At 47.1% G+C, this 19,696-nt stretch overlaps 7 protein-coding genes across 7 annotated transcripts; 3 read left to right on the forward strand and 4 right to left on the reverse strand.

The window, feature by feature from the left end:
* Window positions 1–1,217: 1,217 nt before the first annotated feature.
* On the reverse strand, window positions 1,218–1,760 carry T069G_10652 (uncharacterized protein; the record flags this gene model as incomplete). The annotated part of the gene is made up of 1 exon (XM_056177862.1): window positions 1,218–1,760. One exon carries the CDS (start codon window positions 1,758–1,760, stop codon window positions 1,218–1,220), a length of 543 nt encoding a protein of 180 aa, XP_056024152.1.
* A 1,448-nt stretch (window positions 1,761–3,208) lies between these two features.
* On the forward strand, window positions 3,209–4,506 carry T069G_10653 (SET domain-containing protein; the record flags this gene model as incomplete). The annotated part of the gene is made up of 2 exons (XM_056177863.1): window positions 3,209–3,904; window positions 3,964–4,506. The coding sequence occupies 2 exons, from the start codon at window positions 3,209–3,211 to the stop codon at window positions 4,504–4,506; spliced, it is 1,239 nt and encodes a 412-aa protein (XP_056024153.1).
* A 117-nt stretch (window positions 4,507–4,623) lies between these two features.
* Window positions 4,624–9,177, reverse strand: T069G_10654 (ankyrin repeats (3 copies) domain-containing protein; the record flags this gene model as incomplete). The annotated part of the gene is made up of 10 exons (XM_056177864.1): window positions 4,624–4,802; window positions 4,892–4,985; window positions 5,129–5,281; window positions 5,423–6,274; window positions 6,365–6,549; window positions 6,592–7,039; window positions 7,101–7,141; window positions 7,215–7,380; window positions 7,442–7,456; window positions 7,531–9,177. 10 exons carry the CDS (start codon window positions 9,175–9,177, stop codon window positions 4,624–4,626), a joined length of 3,780 nt encoding a protein of 1,259 aa, XP_056024154.1.
* Window positions 9,178–12,403: 3,226 nt separating this feature from the next.
* T069G_10655 (uncharacterized protein) lies at window positions 12,404–14,421 on the forward strand (the record flags this gene model as incomplete). Its single annotated transcript, XM_056177865.1, has 4 exons — window positions 12,404–13,480; window positions 13,554–14,003; window positions 14,065–14,275; window positions 14,330–14,421. 4 exons carry the CDS (start codon window positions 12,404–12,406, stop codon window positions 14,419–14,421), a joined length of 1,830 nt encoding a protein of 609 aa, XP_056024155.1.
* A 533-nt stretch (window positions 14,422–14,954) lies between these two features.
* Window positions 14,955–15,686, reverse strand: T069G_10656 (uncharacterized protein; the record flags this gene model as incomplete). Its single annotated transcript, XM_056177866.1, has 1 exon — window positions 14,955–15,686. The coding sequence occupies one exon, from the start codon at window positions 15,684–15,686 to the stop codon at window positions 14,955–14,957; it is 732 nt and encodes a 243-aa protein (XP_056024156.1).
* A 1,069-nt stretch (window positions 15,687–16,755) lies between these two features.
* On the reverse strand, window positions 16,756–17,948 carry T069G_10657 (uncharacterized protein; the record flags this gene model as incomplete). The annotated part of the gene is made up of 2 exons (XM_056177867.1): window positions 16,756–17,070; window positions 17,148–17,948. 2 exons carry the CDS (start codon window positions 17,946–17,948, stop codon window positions 16,756–16,758), a joined length of 1,116 nt encoding a protein of 371 aa, XP_056024157.1.
* Window positions 17,949–18,484: 536 nt separating this feature from the next.
* On the forward strand, window positions 18,485–19,630 carry T069G_10658 (uncharacterized protein; the record flags this gene model as incomplete). The annotated part of the gene is made up of 2 exons (XM_056177868.1): window positions 18,485–19,148; window positions 19,233–19,630. 2 exons carry the CDS (start codon window positions 18,485–18,487, stop codon window positions 19,628–19,630), a joined length of 1,062 nt encoding a protein of 353 aa, XP_056024158.1.
* Window positions 19,631–19,696: the final 66 nt, after the last annotated feature.

Genomic DNA, 19,696 nt, shown 5'->3' on the forward strand with positions numbered 1-19,696 from the left:
ATTTCAGAGTTTTGATGTTCATAGAAATATCATGTAAGTGTAGTCATAGATTACGTTGATATAACATGCTATTTTTACGTTTAACATTGTGATAAATGAAAGGCAATGCAGCTTGACCAGTTGATATAGCATCATAAACAATGCATGTCCGGCTAATGTGTCCAGAATATATCGTATAACTATGCATTCTGTTGTGACACTCGAGTCCCGTAAACAAATCGGGCCGATGCTTGTATGTAGGAATTGCAACCATGCGGTAGATATTAATTTGTCGTTTCCGCGGATGTTAGACATGGTGTCTCAATTATACCCATCGTACTATGGGGTAACGCTCATCTTTCCTTGTTATGTAAGAAGATAATTATGTAAACGAATTGGATTTCACGAAAATTAGCTACTATATTGGTAAGAAGAGTGCCTACTCGCGGTCTGGCCTTCAGTACCCTCAGTAATGGACCCATGGGAAGAGATAGTTGAGCGCCGGAAGTGGATCCAACGGGGTAAGAATTGGATGTTAATAATTTACCAGTATCTGCCATTATCTCATAAGCTATTCGATTGTTATATACTAATAGTTTTATGACATCTTTGTCATGGCTTTTGGCAATATATGTTTATATGTCTATAGATATTGAGAGTGTTTTTTTTTTGTCCTAATTACACATCCACTTAGTAGTTGCGAGTCTTATGTCTATTGATCTCATCTCTTATGTCATCCTCTATATTATACACGTGGTATGGACAACATACAGTTTCATGTAAGTTCTCCAACCAATAAAATGTTAGTAGGTCGCAGACTTCTGCTCGTTTCGACTGCTATAGAAGCAGACTTTGATACCACTCAGTGGTTTAATAACCTACGAGAGCCAGTTCCATTGACACTTTTCCCAAACGTTTCTTCAAGCAACTTTCAATACACTGCCTAAAATACAAGTAACACAAAAGCCATTTGCCAACTTGCAATAAATACAACTTATAAAGGATCAATTACACATATATTTGAAGGCCAGTGTGAACATTTGCTAATGAATAATCATTACTAGGTATAGTGCTATACTAACTTCAGCAATAATATTTTATCACAGTCTTAATAAATCATTATTTCTGTTTTGGTATAAGCAGGTCAAGGTTTTGTTACTCCTGGGAAATTCCATTGTATAATAGCACCTAGGCACTAAGGCAATAAGAGCACTGGCAAGCTGTATACTGTATATACATTAAGCCCAATACCCTTTACCTTTACCTTTTCCTTTACCATCGTCCTTACCCTTCCCTTTCCCCTTTCCTTTACCGTCGTCCTTTCCTTTTCCTTTTCCTTTGCCATCATCCTTCCCCTTCCCCTTTCCTTTGCCATCATCTTTCCCTTTGCCTTTGCCTTTACCGTCGTCCTTCCCCTTTCCTTTTCCTTTGCCATCATCCTTTCCCTTTCCTTTACCGTCATCCTTACCCTTGCCCTTTCCTTTGCCGTCATCTTTCCCCTTTCCTTTCCCTTTGCCATCGTCCTTTCCCTTCCCCTTTCCTTTGCCGTCATCCTTGCCCTTGCCCTTGCCCTTTCCATCATCTTTACCGTTTCCAAGTCCTCCATCCGTAATAAAAATTTCATCGTCATATGGATAAGCTTCCACGGGATGAACTGCGGCGCGTTCAGAGCCTCCAGTAACCACGTTACGGGCGTCTACTTCAGGATTGATATCACCCAGCGATTTTGCCAGAGCGCCGCTGGCACAGGTGGCCACAAGGAGAGCGAGCGATGCCTTCATGTTTGTTTATATGCAGAGTTGTATGTCCTCTATCCTTTGCTGTCACGTAGAAAGATGTGTTGAAGTAAATATGACCAAGCAGATAATACGCTGGCTGTTCAGTTTATATATCAATAGAACAGCGACCACAAAAGGGGAATTGAGCACGTGCTCGCACCCATGCTAAGTTGGATCGAGTTACTCAACGTGGTCTTTTTTCGTTAGTGGTGACGAAGCATTCCCACCTGTAGCTTATTTCCCGCGCACAGATCACCTGTAGGTGAGCATTGAGTTAAAGCATGTTGGGTATAGCATCACTCTTTACGAAGTATATGGATACATTGCAAACTTCAAGGGAACGGGGAGGACCGGCCATTACCTAAACAAGGTATAAGATGCAAATAAACGATGCAAGCAGTCATCCATCCTATTACAAAATTCTGTCAATTCGGGCAGCGAAGGGTACCTACGTGGGGCTGAGAAGCATCATTCTGCTTAACATGCATGTATTCCGTGTTACTTGCAGAAACTGACTCATAGCTCCTAACAAACTGCGAAAAATTGCCTAGTGCATAAAGGTCATCTCGATATGGAGTAGAGTGATCGCCAGGAAGAGCCATGATCGGATTTTGTACCCGAGGTATTGCTTGTGGCACTGGGGCGGTGACGCGCGTATTCGATCAGCTGAGATTTCCAAGGTTCTCTATTGATAGCGTGTTCATGTGGGTGACAAGAAGAGCCGCTTTCTATTGGGTTAGGTGTTTGCAATTCTATGTAAGCCATGCCAATTCCAGGAATTGCAAGGTTCAATGTAAGGTTATTTTGAGACACGAATCTAACAGATGTCCGAGACTCTTACAGCGGTTGCCATACATGCGCGACCCTCCAGCCCACTTTACTAGCTACATGAGTTCTCTGCGCCTCATTATTACGACTAAAATCGCTGAAACGCCCGAAATATCTGGCCACAAGAAAGGTAACTGCCGGTAGTTCTGGACACATCAACAGACTCGTACATCAATTTTAGGCATCAGCAACAGTTTGATAATCGAAACCTTAATCCAGATCATTCTTATTAATGTTCTTATCGGAATGACACATGTACGAAACGCAGAGAGAGCTGTGGCCCGCATCTAGTAGGCTGGAAGCCTGGAACAGGAGTGTTTCCAACACAGCACAGCAACGTTGCCTTTGTCATAAGTTAGGTTAGTACCCAACACGCCTGAAGATCCTACGGTGGTCACATTGGCTTTTTTTTTTTTTTTGGTTGCGGCTGTGGTTTAAGTTTTAAACCTCAAATATACGCCAACTACCTATTAACAACTGCACAGTCACGTTGCCGAGAGCTCTATTTATCCTACAAAAGAGCCATTCATACTATACTACTTATTATCCACGACGTTATTCTTGAAGTTAAAGAAGCATTTTTTGACATATACATTCCATTCCTAGATAACTAGGAGAGCAAGATGAAGTTGATCATCATTCCCAATATAATCCCCTACACAGCGGTGTCTTTGGCCTTCCAGCAGCAAATTATTTCTGGTGATGTTTGCTCTTCGGCTTTAGTTCAGGTCCCGCATTCTCAACAAGACCAGTTAGAAGGATGCAGATACTTTGGTCAGGATCACTTGAATGCTGTCTCCCTCACAAATTCATCATCGCCGTGGACATCGCAAGACCATTGCCACAACAGCACCGAAACATTTTGCGTCTTTTCATCCAAGGCCTTTGCAAGTGGTAGAGGCATATCCATTATAACAACATCCGATCGCGCAGAGAATTTTCAACAACTACCAGCATTTGTTGACGAAGATGCGTTATCAGGAGTCAATGAGCAACCGTCACCACCGTTCGAAGAAAAAGAGCTTCCTGGAAGAGGGCGTGGTCTCATTGCGAATAAGATGCTGCATCGTGGGGACAGGATATTCGCACATACCCCCATCTTGATGTTAGACAGCGAGATTTTTGGAGAGCTAGAAACGGAAAAATGGTTGGGGCTGGAACATGCAGCCGTCAACAATCTTCCTCCAAAAACGAAACAGATGTTTTCGGCACTCTATGGCAGCCCTGTAACAGATCCAGTGAGTGATCGGATTGACACCAATGCTTTTGTGCTTGACCTGCATGGGGCCACATACTACGCCGTATTCCCTGAGACAGCTGTAAGTAGATGCTCTATAATCGCCGAAACAAACGAACCATCAGATCTAACAACAAGCAGCGTCTCAACCATGATTGTCGCCCCAATGCGGCCTACTTTTTTGACAAAGAGACCCTTACACACTACGTGCACGCTATGACGGACATTACTCCTGGTACCGAAATCACCATCACATATATCGATCCTCATATGTCACGCGAGAATCGTCTCAAAAAGCTGTCTTCTCTCTGGGGATTTCAATGCTCTTGCAGTTTATGTAGCCTTCATCCAGACCTGGCTCATGAGTCTGACGAGCGCCTCGACCAGATTAACACCATACGTGAGCGTCTGGAGGACTGGGAAACAGCTCCCCCACAAATGGCGCTGGCGCTTCTTAGTCTTTATGAACAAGAGCGTCTGCACGCTCCCTCGAGTTTAGCATACTGGTATGCGGCTTTGACGAGTTGTGCGGAGGGCCTGTATTGGGACACGATACGATATGCGCGACTGGCGATTGAGTTGGGCATGTTGGATTACGGATTTAAAGATGAGGATTTTCAGCTTATGAGGAGCCTAGCAAAGGAGCCCGAGAAAGAAACTTGTTGGCTAACTAGATTAAAATAGAATCGTCGGATATTAAACATCTAATTTAGGTGAAGATGCTACTCAAATTTGCAATAGCCTTGTCTGACCCGTATTCTTTTCACAGACGTAACTGAGAATACATTGGATGGCCACACATTAGGATTGTCGCCAGTATGGAAGGTTTTGCCCATCATCATTTTGGCTAGAATCGCCGTCGGGTTTGCCACTTCTGCGGAACTTGGCGAGAAGTCGATGGGTGACCTTGTCCAATCGCCAGTAGGACGCGGAAAATCCAATGACGACGATCAAAATTGATATACCGGCAGATGCTGGGACTATAGGGTGCATCAATCTATCAGTAAAGCTGGCAATGCATTGCAAATGAGATCTTTTGCTGACGTTTATATAAAGTATTATAACTCACACGTAATTTTTGATACGAAGCCTAATGATAAGTTGTTGTTGTCGAAGTCTTTAGTAGGAATTGCGAAAAAGGCAGCGATGAAAGATAAAGGTAGCTGTGGGCCATTTGTTGTCAGCATCAATTTCTAACGTGTACTCAAATTGTAATTTCTTCTCCCCTTTCTCTATTTTATGCGGGTGTGCTATAGAAAAGTAGGAGAATGGAGTGTTGGGGATGGCCTGATTGGTAATTACTCACGAAGATGATGGTAACAATCGTAAACACCATGAGTGTTTTGCTCTGTTTCCCAGCCTCAAGCGTCATTAAATGTGATTGCTCGGCCTGAATACGGGCAGTCCGCGTATCAATAATGTTGTTTTGCTTCTGTTTCAAATCGACGAGGCTGCTCAGCTATATTTTTCATCGTATTAGCGTGGCATCTACTTTATCATTCTGCTATGGTGGATATGTCACCCATAATGCCTCAAGATTTGCCAATTATAGGTGGAGTGAAGGGGGAATAGACATCAAAAGAAGAGAAAAGTGACGAACCGCGTCATTGGTGGTTTTAGCGCGCTTAAGCATTTTTTTGATCTGGTTAGAATGCCGACTAACGGTACGAAGTGGAAGGTTATGTTCCTGATGGCCCAAGCCCCAGACAGCATTCTGGTAAGAGTAAGTACGCTTCCGGAAATCCGATTCAGAAGCCGGTATACGTGCTACCATAGGCAAAGTATCGATGCTGGTGGAGTAGTCGTAGTCGCTAAATTTGTCTTGAATCTCTTCGGGGTCGTATTCTTTCATCTTCCAGCTTCTAGAACCCCCTCGATAGCGCAACTTGGCGTCAAAGTTTGCGGGCTGTATATTGTCGTTTGAGTTGGAATCGCGTTGCTCCATGGTGCGAATGATCCGATCCATCGCTTTGAGAACTTCATTCTGTTCTGTGAATACCTTTTGCATCATCTCCAGCTCGTCTTGAATGTCCTTGATCTGACTGAGAAGGGTAATCTCTCTAGTTATATCAAGAACATAAAACCGCCCAAACTTCTCAAGCAGTTTTATCAGGTGATCCTTCTTTTCTTCAATAGATATATTCTTCCCTTCTTCAATAGACATATTCTTCCCTAAACTCTCAATTTCGTCTACACTTGGAATTTCAGTCTCCAAAGTAGATTTGCGATACTTTTTGCAATGATCGACAGAGATCTCAGGAAGTTTCCTCTGTTCTTGAAGCCATTTTTGGTCTTCCACGATGATTTTTGCCAAATCTTGGTAAGAGTTAGCTTGTTTAGGCTGACTTGAGCTTTTCGACCTGCTTGACTCTTCTTTGAGCCCGTTCATCATCTGAGTGCGGGTCTTCATCAGCCTGTTGAATCTATTGAAGAGTACCGTCTCCTCGTTCATCTGTCCGGAAAATAGAAGAATGATTGTTAGTACTAGTTTGCAAAGCGCCGCTTGAAATGTAGAGATGATGATACTAAGCTCATAACGTACAATGTAGCTGATGGAATTTTCATAGACTTCAGCAAAGTTAAGCATGTCTGTTGAGTGATCTAAAAGAGCTCTTGAGCATCTGCTGGCAATGACACCTGCAAGATCATAAGGTGTGTTTATGGCATTGGGTCTGTGCTGGATGTAAGCCTTTGTAGTCTGGAAGACATCAGTGGTACGCCTTGGATCTGGTATCCGGTTCGCGGAATTCTGTCCATCAGTCGTTATGCCGATATCAGACCAATCTCTGGATGGAAAACAGGTGACAATTGCCTCGGCTTTTCCCGACGGGCCAACTAGAATCCACATCCAAAGTTGATCCACCATAATAACCGTCAATGGTTGCCGTTTCTCAATCTTCTTCTTTTTGTTCAACTCCCTCTGGTATCGATGAACCGTTTGATCGGCATCCCTAAAAATGGTGTCTTTTAAATTGTGATATAAAGACTGATCCAGGGTCCTTCGAATATGAAGGACGTGGCGAGATTTCGAATTGCTATTATCATCCGATAGCAAATATTCATTTATAAGCATCTCCTCTCTTTTAGATTTCAGTTCCGTTTTGGGCATATTCTCCCACACCCTACCGTTTGAGAGTGTCGTACCAGGAGATCTTTCCGCTAGGTATTCTGTTCTTGCTTTCATTGCATCCTCCTCATCCCAGTGAAGATAGGGCATCTGTTTACATCTTTGTCTCAGTTTCATCTCAATATAGTGCTAAATTGATCAAAACACTCACAAATAGAACCACATGTTTGTCTTTTTGTTCGTTTCCAAACTCTAATTGTTCAGATCAGCTGGTTATCTATCGCAAAAGAGATGTCAAAAAAAGCAAAGGGTGGCATATACTCACTCGTCTTGTCTATGAAGGCTTCCGAAAAGTCGTGACATGCTGGCAGCATGAATCGTGCATGTGGAGAGTCGCTCTCTCCCTTATGCTGCCTTTTGACCCATCGTTTTGGCTCCAGAACTTTATAAACTAATGAGGGATCGTAATGGTATATCTTGCCAATCAAAGCCTTTGGTTTTAATAATTAGCAACATATTTCTTTTCTCTGCTGTTAGATGTAGATGACAAACCTCGACCCATTTCATCTATACTCAAGTTGTTAGCAATTTTCACTATTGAATCCGAAGTCATCCATAAAACAGAAGATGGCATTACGTACATTGTTTGCCGGCAAATGAATCCACTTAAACTTGGACTTTTCGCCTACTGAAAAAAAGGAGGTCGACCTTCCCATCAAATCGGCTACAGTAAGCTCCTTGAAGTCCGGATCTTTATCTTCCGTAAAGTCAACCACTGTTGCTGTAAAGTGTCGATCGACATTTTTATCCAATTGAACAGAGGTTGCTAGCTTCCCAGTACCTTTTTCTACCTTCAGTAACATAAGAGTTGTCGAGTCCTTCTTTTCGACTGCCTTAGCACGCAAATCCGTTTTCAATTTTCCTTTCACTCGCACCCCAGCTTGTAACAATGCTCGAATCGTCGTATGTTGTTTTCTCTCAACAGCAGCTCGTAGTGCATCTTCGTTACCAGCACCGTGACTGATAAGGAACTCCGCAACTGCTATTCGATCATGCGCTATTGCAATCATAAGTGGTGTGGTCCTCTCTTCATTCCCACGGTCCTTGTCTGCATAAGCCTCGGCGTCGACTTCCGCCCCGCAGGATTTCAAAACTTGAACAAGACAGAGGCCTCCCTTCTTTGCTGCCTGCACCATTTGGTCGGCCAGCCAATTCTCTCTATTATTTTGAAGATCAAGGGGCATTTCGACTAAATTTCGGACAGTCGCTGTCTGCTCATCAACTACAGCCAAATTGAGCTCCTTTTGGATGTCGCTAACGTCGAGGCTATGCATGTCTTCAAGCTGAGGAATCTTGGCAGGTGGAGTCGCACTACCTAATTCCTCGAAATATTTGAGCAATTTAAGAAACGATTCGAATATGCTTGCATCTTTTCGGCTCGCAGCAGCTTCGAGAGGCGAATGTCCCCGACCAGTCTTTTTTCTAGCTCTGTCGCAGCCACCTTGTTGCAGAGCCAGTTGGATCACTAAAATCTTTCCAGCAAATGCCGCACATGATAAGGGTGTCATCCCAAACTCATCTTCCATATCAAGCATGGAAGGCCCTTGGTCAAGATATGCCCCAAACAACTTCTCATAACCAAGAGCCGCAGTCCAACATAAAAGCCTTTGAAGCCTTTCTTCATTCGGAAATGGAGCCACACGAGGATCGGTAGAGCTAGTGAAGGTGCGGCTGTGTCGGATATGACCTTCTACAGTAGATGAAATATACGTAGATAAAGATGCAGACACTTCCATGTTGGACGGATACGCGTCCAAGAGGGCTACAATTCTGATACTGCAAGAACCATCGCTTCCAGAACCATTTGACTGATGGATTTCGATATCGGCTTCACCCTTGTTACCGGCTTCACCCTTGTTACCGGCTTCACCTTTGTTACCGGCTTCGCCCTTGTTATCGGCATCACCCTTGTTAAAAGCTCCTGATATTTTCAGCAGAGGAAGCTTCACACCCTGTACCAGTTTCTTGATATCGTTGTCAGTTCTAAAGTAACCGACTTCCGCATGTTGGATCGCAATGGGCTTGTGAAATCCGCCCTGAATTTGTGTTGTGAAACACAAGCTGAATTTGGCAACAAGATCCTTGCGACCGAAAAAAAAGTCTGCAGGGCAATCTAAGTCGATAGAGACCAGTGCTCCACGCATATGGTTTTCAGGGTGGCCAAATGAGGCGGCTCTATCGACAATGTCGATATTGCTAGTCAGATGCTGTGGACTGCGAATTTGCATAGTGGACGTAGCGTTTTTGAGAGCTCAATTTTGCCTGTGCGGGGTGTACAGAAAATTAATCTTGTACAAATTCAATATTCTCACATACGAGATGAATTATAAAGGAAAGATTAAATCGTATCGCAATGTAGAGTGTCGAAGAATTTGATCAGCGAGCGTCACTACCTACACATATATATACACATTCACAACAACGGTTGCATTCTAGCCGCGGCTGTATACTTGTAAGGGTTGGCTCACTTGCTACATATATTGGTATCACAACATGCACAATGCCAGAAAGGCACCAGATAATAGACCTACGGGAAGGCTTGCCTGAGATATTTGGGCAGAGTTGGTACTGCCAAGTCACCTGCATATGCAAGAGAGAACAAGATTCGAATTAGAGTCGAGCTTTAACCCCTGGAAAGATAAGCAGGCATCCAATTGAATGTTTATCCAACCCACCATATTCTTATAATGTACGTGTACTCGTATAAGGACAATGTAGAGCTGACTTCAAGCCTCGCACTGTATACACAGGATGGCTGTATTGCCCAAGTGCGCATGTATGTGTCTATTCCACCCACTCATCCCTGAGATTGAAGGTCACAACAGCTAGAAAGTAGAGGTACGAACATCTCTCGTCCTCCATATACACACTGACACCGAAAAGGCCAGCTGCATCCGAAATAAATTGCAGAAGGATTTGGAGTCCTTTTTCGGTTACGCTGGGTTGCACCACATGATCAGCTATTCCCAATCCTTCGACCTCTCGTATATAATACAATGACCCAACCAGCCATTGTGATGATGACCGGACGTATCCCTGAAGAGGCTCCCATCAGGCGACCAATCAGACTAAGGGAGAGATTCGAGAGCCTCAGCCGCAAGGTTACTTCGGCGCAAGCATAACCAGTATTTCTTGATTGACAATTTACACTGCATATGGCTTAGAAATACGGAGACATACTTCCAACAGCTCTCTTGTTATCGTGAAAAGTGTAGAGTGTAACACTGGGACTCGAACGTTGCGGGAGACTTGGCTTCGTGTGTTCCGAACATTCAAATCAGAGAGACTTATCATACTTCAGTAGACTCTTTATTTATGCAAAGTAGAGTTATTTGTCGCATACTGTAAAGCTGCGGTCGTTGTTTTCGTCTGCGGTTGCCTTTCCGCGAGCTGAGACAAAGAACGGACGCCTTACCATCACCCTAACCTCTTTCCCTGAACTATCATATTGAGTTAGGTGACAGAAAATATTAGTATACGCCAAAGTGTTACACTGTGCGCAGAACTCTTGAAGAGGCTGAGATTCCTTGATAAAGAGGGTACGGCTGCGGCTGTTCAGCTGGCGAGGGGGTACTGCAAATAGCCATGGGTTGAGTTCATGCCATTGGTCACCGTAGACGATTCCATGTATGATGCAATGCAGAGCCCAGCCTCGTAATTTCGGTCATTGTGTTTGTGTGCAATGCCACGATCGGAAGAATGACTATGGTAAACCAGCATCCGAACGTTGTTGAGAACGCTGCAACCGAGGGTTTTCACGAGGCGCCGACCTTAGTGCAAGATGAGGAATAAGTCGCCGAAGAAGAATCGAGACAGTGTTTGTCATCAAGCTTACACGAAGCAGGTTGATGAAAAGTATAGTATGGATTCATCTATTAGAATGCAATATATTGAAATGATTAATGATCTGAGCGCGATGTCCAGTGGCAATGACACGGACAGCTATGGAGCTATGGCCAGCTATTCCCGGATAGCACGCAACGTACATCGATACATATATGGATGCCCGAATCCTTCACATCAATAGCGGGGAAGCTGCCAGCTATTGCAGGTACCTCTGAAATACGGAAGATCTCCGATAGTAGGGAGTACAAACTATTGTATATGGTCTTGTGACTCTCTTCCGAAAAAAAAGAAAAGAAAACAAGATCCAGTTGAGTAGATTTGGCCGAGAAGAGATGGTGGGGGGGGGGGGGGGGGGGGGGCCTCAAGATTTGGCTCTACCCTGCATCTACCTACCCACCTCAGAGTGTATCTCATATCTATACGGCTGTATTAGATCGGCTCTAACCGCTTGGACCTAACTTGAGGTAGTCCTTTCTTCATTCAATCTATAGGTTAGACATGGTACGTTAGTTTAACCATTTCTCTTGACTTATGCATATAGAGCATTGTTAGAAATTACGCATCCTTACCTTAGTGGCTTGTAATAATACAACTAGATTGTCTTGGTGACAAGGCTACATCGCCAAAGAGAATGAGCTAGAGAATTCTAAAGATCGTACAAAGAGTGAGCGTCATCTAGTCAGTTAGAGTCATTAAGTTGAGCAGCTCTTAGTAGTTAGACGGGTCGATCACTCCATCTCAGCCTTTATCTTGGCCGGCCAGTTGATCAGGTACAATGGATGCATGGATGCTAATCGTCTGCCCCTCTTTTGGCACAGAGTCACAGTACATGCATGTGAGCATTCAGTTTCCTTGCTCCCTTATCTTATCGCCGTTGGGCAAGATCAATCAGTCCATATACATGTCATTCTTCGCATCTTCACGTTCTTCTACCTTTGCGCTTCTTCTAACAGTTCATCACCGTCTTGCTCTCTCAATTAGTTCAAGCCTCACGTCATCAAGCTGCTTTTAATAACCCGCCACTAAACCTTAAGCATGCTAGCTACCCTAGATCCGTGCGGCGGGGCATTTTTTAGACGCGGCAGTGGGCCCCTCCATTTGGAAGCTGCCGTCGGTCCGTCCAATTCGCGCCCAGTCTCGACATCCTCAGCTCATGACGCTTGACTTTGTCGCTGCATCTCGCGATCAGAAGCATTTCGCCATCCAATATCCGCCTGCTATTGCTATTACTGACCCCCGTTCCCTGTATGCGCTGTGAATTCAGGCGCCAGAAGCCTACTATTCCTCTCTTCTTTCACTGTATTGGCTATCGCGCATCACTCAGTGGCTACTCTATTTCTTTTTGCTCGTCTTCGCGTCACCTGGCTTCCAATGCTGTAACCCGCGCACACCACCCGTCGCTGTTCTCGCAACGGTACCTGGATAAACCGCAATTCTCCGCAGGTGCTGGAACGGATTGCGAACACAAAGCAAATCTGTTGATGAAGGATTCTACCTTGCGGGACCGGCGACAAAGACGTCATTTGTTCCCGGCCAAAGTGAAACATCCAATCTGATCAACATAACCACGAGCGCACCCCCCATAGCGTCTACCCCAAGACAAGCATCATGGAGAGACCGCGGGGCCTGAGTGGCATGACCTTTGGCGAAGCCGTGATTATGGACAGCGAAGACAGCAATGGGCGGCAGCAAAACGCCGAAGCTGCGCCCACTGCTGCCCAATTCCGATCGCCAATGACATCTAGGACCCGCTCGCTGTCCGACAGCACTGGCACGCCGTCGAAGCTTTCGCCCAGCCCGAGAATCGTCGAGACGTCGAGACGGACCTCCAAGGACGACAGCAGCATCACCCACCTGCCGCCGCCCGAGACACCGCGACGCTCGGAGCTGAGAGGCCTGTCGATCCAGATGCCGCCGCGGCAATCCACTCCACCACCGGGCACCCCATCCGGTGCCTACATACGGCCAGCTCCGTTGTCGCCCAAGCTGGATCACTCGCATACCTACGCCTCTCCCACCAATCTCTTACCCCGCCGCTCCCGTGGCCTCGACTTCTCGCGCGCTGCGACTAGCCTCCATCATTCGATGCTGGCTGAGCAGCCATCAGATGACTTGTCGCCAATGATTACAGACCGAGCGATGAATATTCCTCCTCGACGAGGGCCATATGGAGGGACAGAACAGACGTCGACGTCTTTGTGGTCTATGATGGGCAACCAGGAACGGCTTAATATCAGCACTTCACTTGGAAGCAACCATGCCCATGCCCCACCGTCCGACTCCTCTAGCTCTTCCTCTGAAGATGACGACATGGACGAGGACATGGACGAAGCCTATGTAACGACTCCCCAAGTGTCCAAGATGGGTATGCCTCCGGCGCCGGGTTCGCCCTCAATAGGCAGTCTTGCAAGCTTCCAGCACCGGCAACGACACCACCGCAAACACCCTAAAATGAAGCCACGCGGTCCTCTAGGCCTTGGATTCAACCTCGCTTCTGCTGTCCTCTCCAAGTCACCACCAAGCAACTCAGCTGCGGCACGAGCTAGACGGGAGAGCATAAGTTGGCAGGCAAATCAACTTCATATCTCGTCGGGAGATATGGATGAAGGCGGTGCCGCAGAGGGGAGTAGCAGCGACCAAAGGAATGTGATACGGCGAGTTGTAACTCGGCGGGGGAATCTTTTGGTAAGAATTTGATTTGACTGGAGAATTACTGCCTACCATTTGTCTATACGCGACCTAGCTAACTTGTTTCCAGCCCAAGGCGAAAGCATTTGCGCGCATCCGGGCAGCGCTTGCTGAGGAGGGGGCGCCAGCAGAAGCCGAATTCATAAGGGAGGCAGAAATCGTAAAGCAAGTTCGAGAAAGCGATGTCGACCTCGAGCCTCGTCATCAACCCACAGGAGGGGATACAAATGCCATGACGACGGCTCACTCATCGCCTAATCTGGTCGGGAATCAGGAGACGCTGGAAGATATCCCGGCAGATGACTCAATGGGCGAGTTGGGCGCGAGTTTGTCGAGTAGCTTCAAACAGCATGCCATGAAGAATTCCAAAGGCAAACAATTCTGGGATACCTTTTCTGAATCCAGCGGAGCAAGAACACCCCCTCCCTCGGCATCTGCCTTTTTACCTCGCGGTTCATCATCGGGGATGAGTGAGGATACTAACATGGACTCGCCCTCTCTAAGCTCTGCTGCTTTCCACGTAAGCATTTCACCTCCTTTCACGTCGTTTTGAAGCCATATCTAACACATAGGGTGATTAGAACGGCCAATTACCCAGCGCAGCAGAAATTACACGGCGAATTAACAACAAACGCCGTCGAGACGACGACTTTGACCCGACAAGTTTCAAACGCCGTGCCGTCAGCCCCAGCATCAGCGCGCACAACTCGCCCGTTGTACAAAGTCCAATGCAGCGCGACGTGATGCCGTGGGGCTCACGGCCAGGCAGTACCGGTGGCGACAGAGGAAGCAGTGGGCAGAGCGAATCGGGGAGCTTGGGCGGAACGCCAGCAAATCCCCCCATAGGCTCAACGGGCCAAGTCAGCAGGAAAGGGAGAGTTGGATTGCAGGGGATGGTGGATACGAACGACGGCATCATGCGCATGAGCATTGAGTGAATAATGGCTGGCGTATCCGACTGGCGGGTTACTTGCTTCGCCATGTATTTAGGATCTCGGCATGGGTATACGGTCGGAGATGGGAGAGGCTTTATTGCATTGTACGGCGTTGGCGATCCTGCCGGAATGGACTGGCAAATGGGATCTATGGAAATACGGGATAAGGTGTATTAACTCATGTATCAAAGGGGCGGCTTAATCATGTATCATTATTTCAAGCGTTTGCAACATCATATAGGAAGCCGAATATGTACATTTTGATACACTACTTTGGTCGTGGAGGCGTCAAAGAAGATGAGTGAATGAGAGAATCTACTGCCTTCGTTGCTATTCGTTCTGGTATCTAATCCTGAATGCGTCGAGTATTACAAGAAATATAAATTATAACTGGGTGTTTTTTCCGTTTTGCTTCTTCACCAAAATGCATAAAATGCCGCATAATCCAACGCCAGCTGGTTTCCTACCAGCATATGATGCAATCTCTCTTCATCTCTCTCAAACAGAATCTTCCCATCTTTCACACAATCTCCATCTTAAAACTCGACAACACCGATGCCCTCTTCGGGGACTCTGAGCGTTCCGAGCTTCTCATCCAACCACCGCGCCAATTCGGCAGCCTGTCTCCTCATAGCAACCACAGGCGGAGCGCTCGCACTCTCCAAGCTCGACGTTGTCATGCCACCCGCACTTATCAAGCTTTCCACCTCGCTGGGGCTTCCGACGCCGTCCCCGTTTTCATGGTGAGCGTGTGACGACGTGTGGTGCAGATCCTGAAGACTATACGCAGCGGGACCAACGCAGACGAAGAGAAGGCCGCATTTGAGGCGCCGGATAATGACAGTGCCTTCGCTAAGCTGGACAGTAATGGTGACGGGCCTGATGGTGCGCCTTGGTCGCTGCTTGGATCGCGCTGACTCGGTCGCGTGCGGGCCGTCGGCATCCTCATCCTCGTCGTGGCTGAGATGGTGGTGGTCGTCGCTTCCATGAGGACTGCCGGGCGAACTGCTCATAGGGTCGGGCGTGCGCGATCCAGGCAGAGCGGTCGGGATGGCGGCCGAGGAGGATGTGTGGATGGCGAGGAGGGAGGCGGCGACGGTGGCGTGGGTGCGCAGGACGGAGACGGGCTGTGAGGAGGCGTGCGCGAGGAGTTTGCCTTGGGAGGTGGTGAGGAGGAGAGTAGGCAGATGGGCGGTCTGGTGGGAGTGGAGGAAGGTGTTGAGCCTCTTGGTGAGGAGGAGAGGCGGCGTGGCGGTTGGGACGGACATGGCGACTGTCGGGGATTTTTCGATGGCCGTGGTTTTTATGATGTTTGTGGATTTTCTTGGTTCCCGGCGCTTTTTGGAGATGTTTCGGGTAGTAAACGCAAGGAGAGCCGAGCCCGCAGCGGGAGGGAGAAAGAAGAAGCTGAAGATGAAGAAGAGGGAGAAGACGAGGAACGAAGCGAGGAAGCCGGCCGGACGGGATGCGCGTCACGAGCCGTTTGCTCGCTCGCTCGCTTGCTTGCTCTGGCCTTCCAGCGACTGGACCAGTCGGAGCGCAGCGTCTGAGCGCCTCTTTTTCTTTTGTCTCTCACGCGAGAGTTTTGTGAAACCCTCGTGAAATTTGAATTGCGAGACACACCCGCTCTAAAAAAGTGTCGACCCGAGGTTGGGAGGAAGAGGAGCTGGGGGAGAGCTGAGGTGAGCCGGTCGGATCGCAGGGCCCTATGGGGAGAGGAGCTTTAGCGGGTTTCTGGTTTGGTTCTAGCGCTGCGCGGAGAGAAGTCGCCAAGTCCCGCAGTTCAATCACGAGCTAATGCTTGGATTGGGTTCGGCTTAGGTTTTGGACTCTCTGTGAATGTCTTACCTGTGATGAGAAGATGGGAGATGGGAGATTGTTGTATTATAATAGAATAGGTGCTAGATGTGATCCCCTGAGTGTTCTGGTTGGGTCTGTTGGATGGCAAACTTGATGATTGCATCGGATTGTTGTTCTGGATGTTGGTAGCAGGACTAACACTTGAATGGAATTTGATGGCAGAGGACACGAATCACTGTTAAAGTTTGGCCAGCCTGAAACTTTACATCAAATATCCTAAATGGAATACGAATGCATCAAACAGTAAACCTCATCTACACCCTCGGTAAATGCTATTCAAATCCAACATCGGGCTGTCCTCCAACCTCTTCGGCGTACAATATAAACAACAAGATCCTCTCTGCAGATCCCCCTGTGAGGATGCGCGATATTCCACCAGCTCCCACTGCTTTAGCCGCATGCAAGCTAAAAATCCCCCGTTTCATTAGCTCAGCTCCTCGGCCCAATTTAATCCCCATTCGTTTTCTCTTTTCTCCATCATATCTCCATCTCCATCTCCGCCTCATATCTCGGAAGCATGTCGTCCTCAATATCCTTATAATTCTTCCCTTCATCTGTGCCGTTCTTCCACTCTCGATAGTATCCCATCACCATCTTGGTTCGAGGCAGAATCTTTGTGATTTTTCTCCTGCTGTCTGGTTTCAACAGATCCATCACCACTCGTTGCAATGCCGCCGAGTACCGCGTCATGGGCAATTTATCGTAGGCGGGAGACTCTTCACCTGTCATCATCGTGGAGATGACCTTGCCGACGGAAAAGAGTTCATCGGCGATGGTATAGGGGCAGTTGTCCTATTCTGCCATCAATATCTCCTGATTTTGTTGGAACGAGGTAAAGGGGAGGATGCATCATTTGACTCCATACATACCTCTGTATCTGGTGTGACACTTGTGTGCAACTTGTGGCGCAACGTATCCAACGACTCAAACCCTCGCCGCGCAGCTACTGCTATGCTGATCTCTGCATCTCTATCCACAGCATCTGGCCCATCATCGGGGGGAATGACATGATTCGTGACGACTGCATCTTCAAAGTTGCCCAGTTTACACAGTCCATACGTTTCGCTACCCCGTGAATGCTGAAAGAAAATGTTCCTCGGTTCAATGGCACGGTGCAAAATCGGATGCCAATCTTGATCTACTGGCAGCCATTGCCGTTTCTCTCCAGCCGGTGCCTTTGTATCTAGAATGAGGCGCTTCCCATCGTGGAGATACGTAATGGCGTTGAGGAGCGATGTCAAGACATGCCAGCAGAGTGACTCGGGGAGATAGAAATTAGGAGGTTTGTTGCGTGGCATACACAGGAAGAGACCACTGAGGTTTCCTGCGTCGCAATAGTCCCACACGATGTAATTCCTTGGACGGCTAAGCTGAGGTTCGCCAGCTGCTGAAGTGGCACTAGCGAAGGGATGGGTTCTTATGTGGCCGGCGATGGAGATGATGTTTTCGTGATTGAAGATTTGAGCAATGGAATCACCCAGGTCGTGAAATGTCTTTTGCTTCCAGGCCTCATCCGTGTCCTCTTGGCTAGATCCATCGAGAAACCCGAGTGGCTGAGCAATGTATTTCGGGAAGCCATATTCGTTCCTCTTGGTGGCAAACCAGACACCCTGTTCAGTTTCGTAGAGGAGTTTAATTTCGGAAGTGTTGGAGTCGTTTATGAATGACATTCTCAGTGTTCAAACGGAGTAATGTATACATGTAATTGACAATCACAGAATATTGAAGAGTGAGATGCCGAGAGGGAAAATCGAGGTGAATTGAGGACGATTTGTGCGAAAACTTGAATCCATTTCGTTTGTTCATGCTCAATATATACCTAGTAGGTATGAATCATTAATACAATGGCAGGGCATTGTTTACAAAATTGCTTTGTCAACGACCTTTTACTAACAACTTCCATCTTTGTCCGTCCCCGCAACATCCGTGCTTCTATGTTCTTTGATTCAACACTACTCATTGTTCTGATTGCATTGCGGTATGTCACCACAGAAATCATTCCGTGTTCTTGAGACTGTCAATCATTCAAGCAAGCACAAGTTCATGTTCATTCTGTCGATATCCGGCTCTGAACATTGCCACTTTACAGCCAAGTGAATGCTGCCCAGCGCCCTCGTAGTGACATAAAAAGCCATGGACTTGCTGCTTCTTGATCCGCCCTTGATCCTGCTCAACACCAATTCTAATCTACCATCTTGTTGTCATCATGGAGCCGATTACTTACACCATCGCCGAAGATGGGGATACAATCCTCGTACTCGAAAACGTCAACCGAGCCATCGGAGCACAACGAGATGACCCAGTATGGGAGAACGCGCTCCCGGATGTGTTGGTCGACGAACCGCGACTTGACGAATTCAAGGTGAGAGGAGGTCATGCATCAGAGGACGCTAACAGTCAACGAGAAATCTGGATGCTACTTTCGTCAAAGAAGCTGATACCTGTATCGCCGATCTGCAGGCAGATGGAGGCAAACAACCAGCCAAATATTCGGCCATTCAAATTTACGTACAAGTATCTCTTCGTCGCCCGACACTGGGATGAGAAGGCATTAGAAATGGTGATGAACATAATTCACGGCAAAACAGTCCACATCCCCGAAAAGATTAGCCTGGAGACACTTGCTAACATCTCCGTTATTGTTGATCACTTTCAATGCCACCAGACAGTGAAACCCTTTGCGGACAAGTGGATTGCTCGTCTAGAGGAGCCTTATCCTACCTGTTACGGGGGGAATCTTGTGCTCAGACTCTACATATCTTGGGTGTTTCTTGACAGCTTCGACTTTGCCGCCTTTACGAAGATAGTTATACGAGAAAGCAGGGGCCCCATGCATACGCTGGGTTTGCCGATACCAAAGAGCGTCATCAGTAAGTTCCATTCCTGGTTACATGGACCTCAGGTGCATGTAATTCACATCAAACAGTCAGACAACTAACTATTTCATTTTATAGTCGGAATCGATAAGACGAGACAAGGCCTCATTGATAAACTATTTCTCGACCTCTACGCCATGAAGAAGAAACTGTCAGAGCCGTCGCGCCTTTGCTCATCCAACTATCCGTCTCACACCACTGTTGGCTGCGCTACGCTTCTGCCTGATGCTCTCGTGGAGGGTATGAAAGACGTTGGCCTTACATCGCCCCCACAGCGACCATTTAACGGATATAGCATCGTGGCTCTTGAAAAAGCCCTTCGTGGGTTCCAACAACCCGGCCTGGCGACCTTGATGTGGTCATGCGAGCTCCATGGGGCCAAGATCTTTCTCCCCACAGAAGTCTGTGCGGTGCTCAGCAAGCAGCAGTTTGACAAGATAGAAGGTCTGGAAGTGTACAAGTTCCATCGCTACTGAGGAATGATGACATGGGTTGCGACCTTTTGTTGGCCGAGATTTACTTTGTGTTTTCAGCTCAAGTCA

The sequence above is a fragment of the Trichoderma breve genome, assembly GCF_028502605.1.
Source record: "Trichoderma breve strain T069 chromosome 7 map unlocalized scaffold00007, whole genome shotgun sequence".
NCBI classification, from domain to species: domain Eukaryota; kingdom Fungi; phylum Ascomycota; class Sordariomycetes; order Hypocreales; family Hypocreaceae; genus Trichoderma; species Trichoderma breve.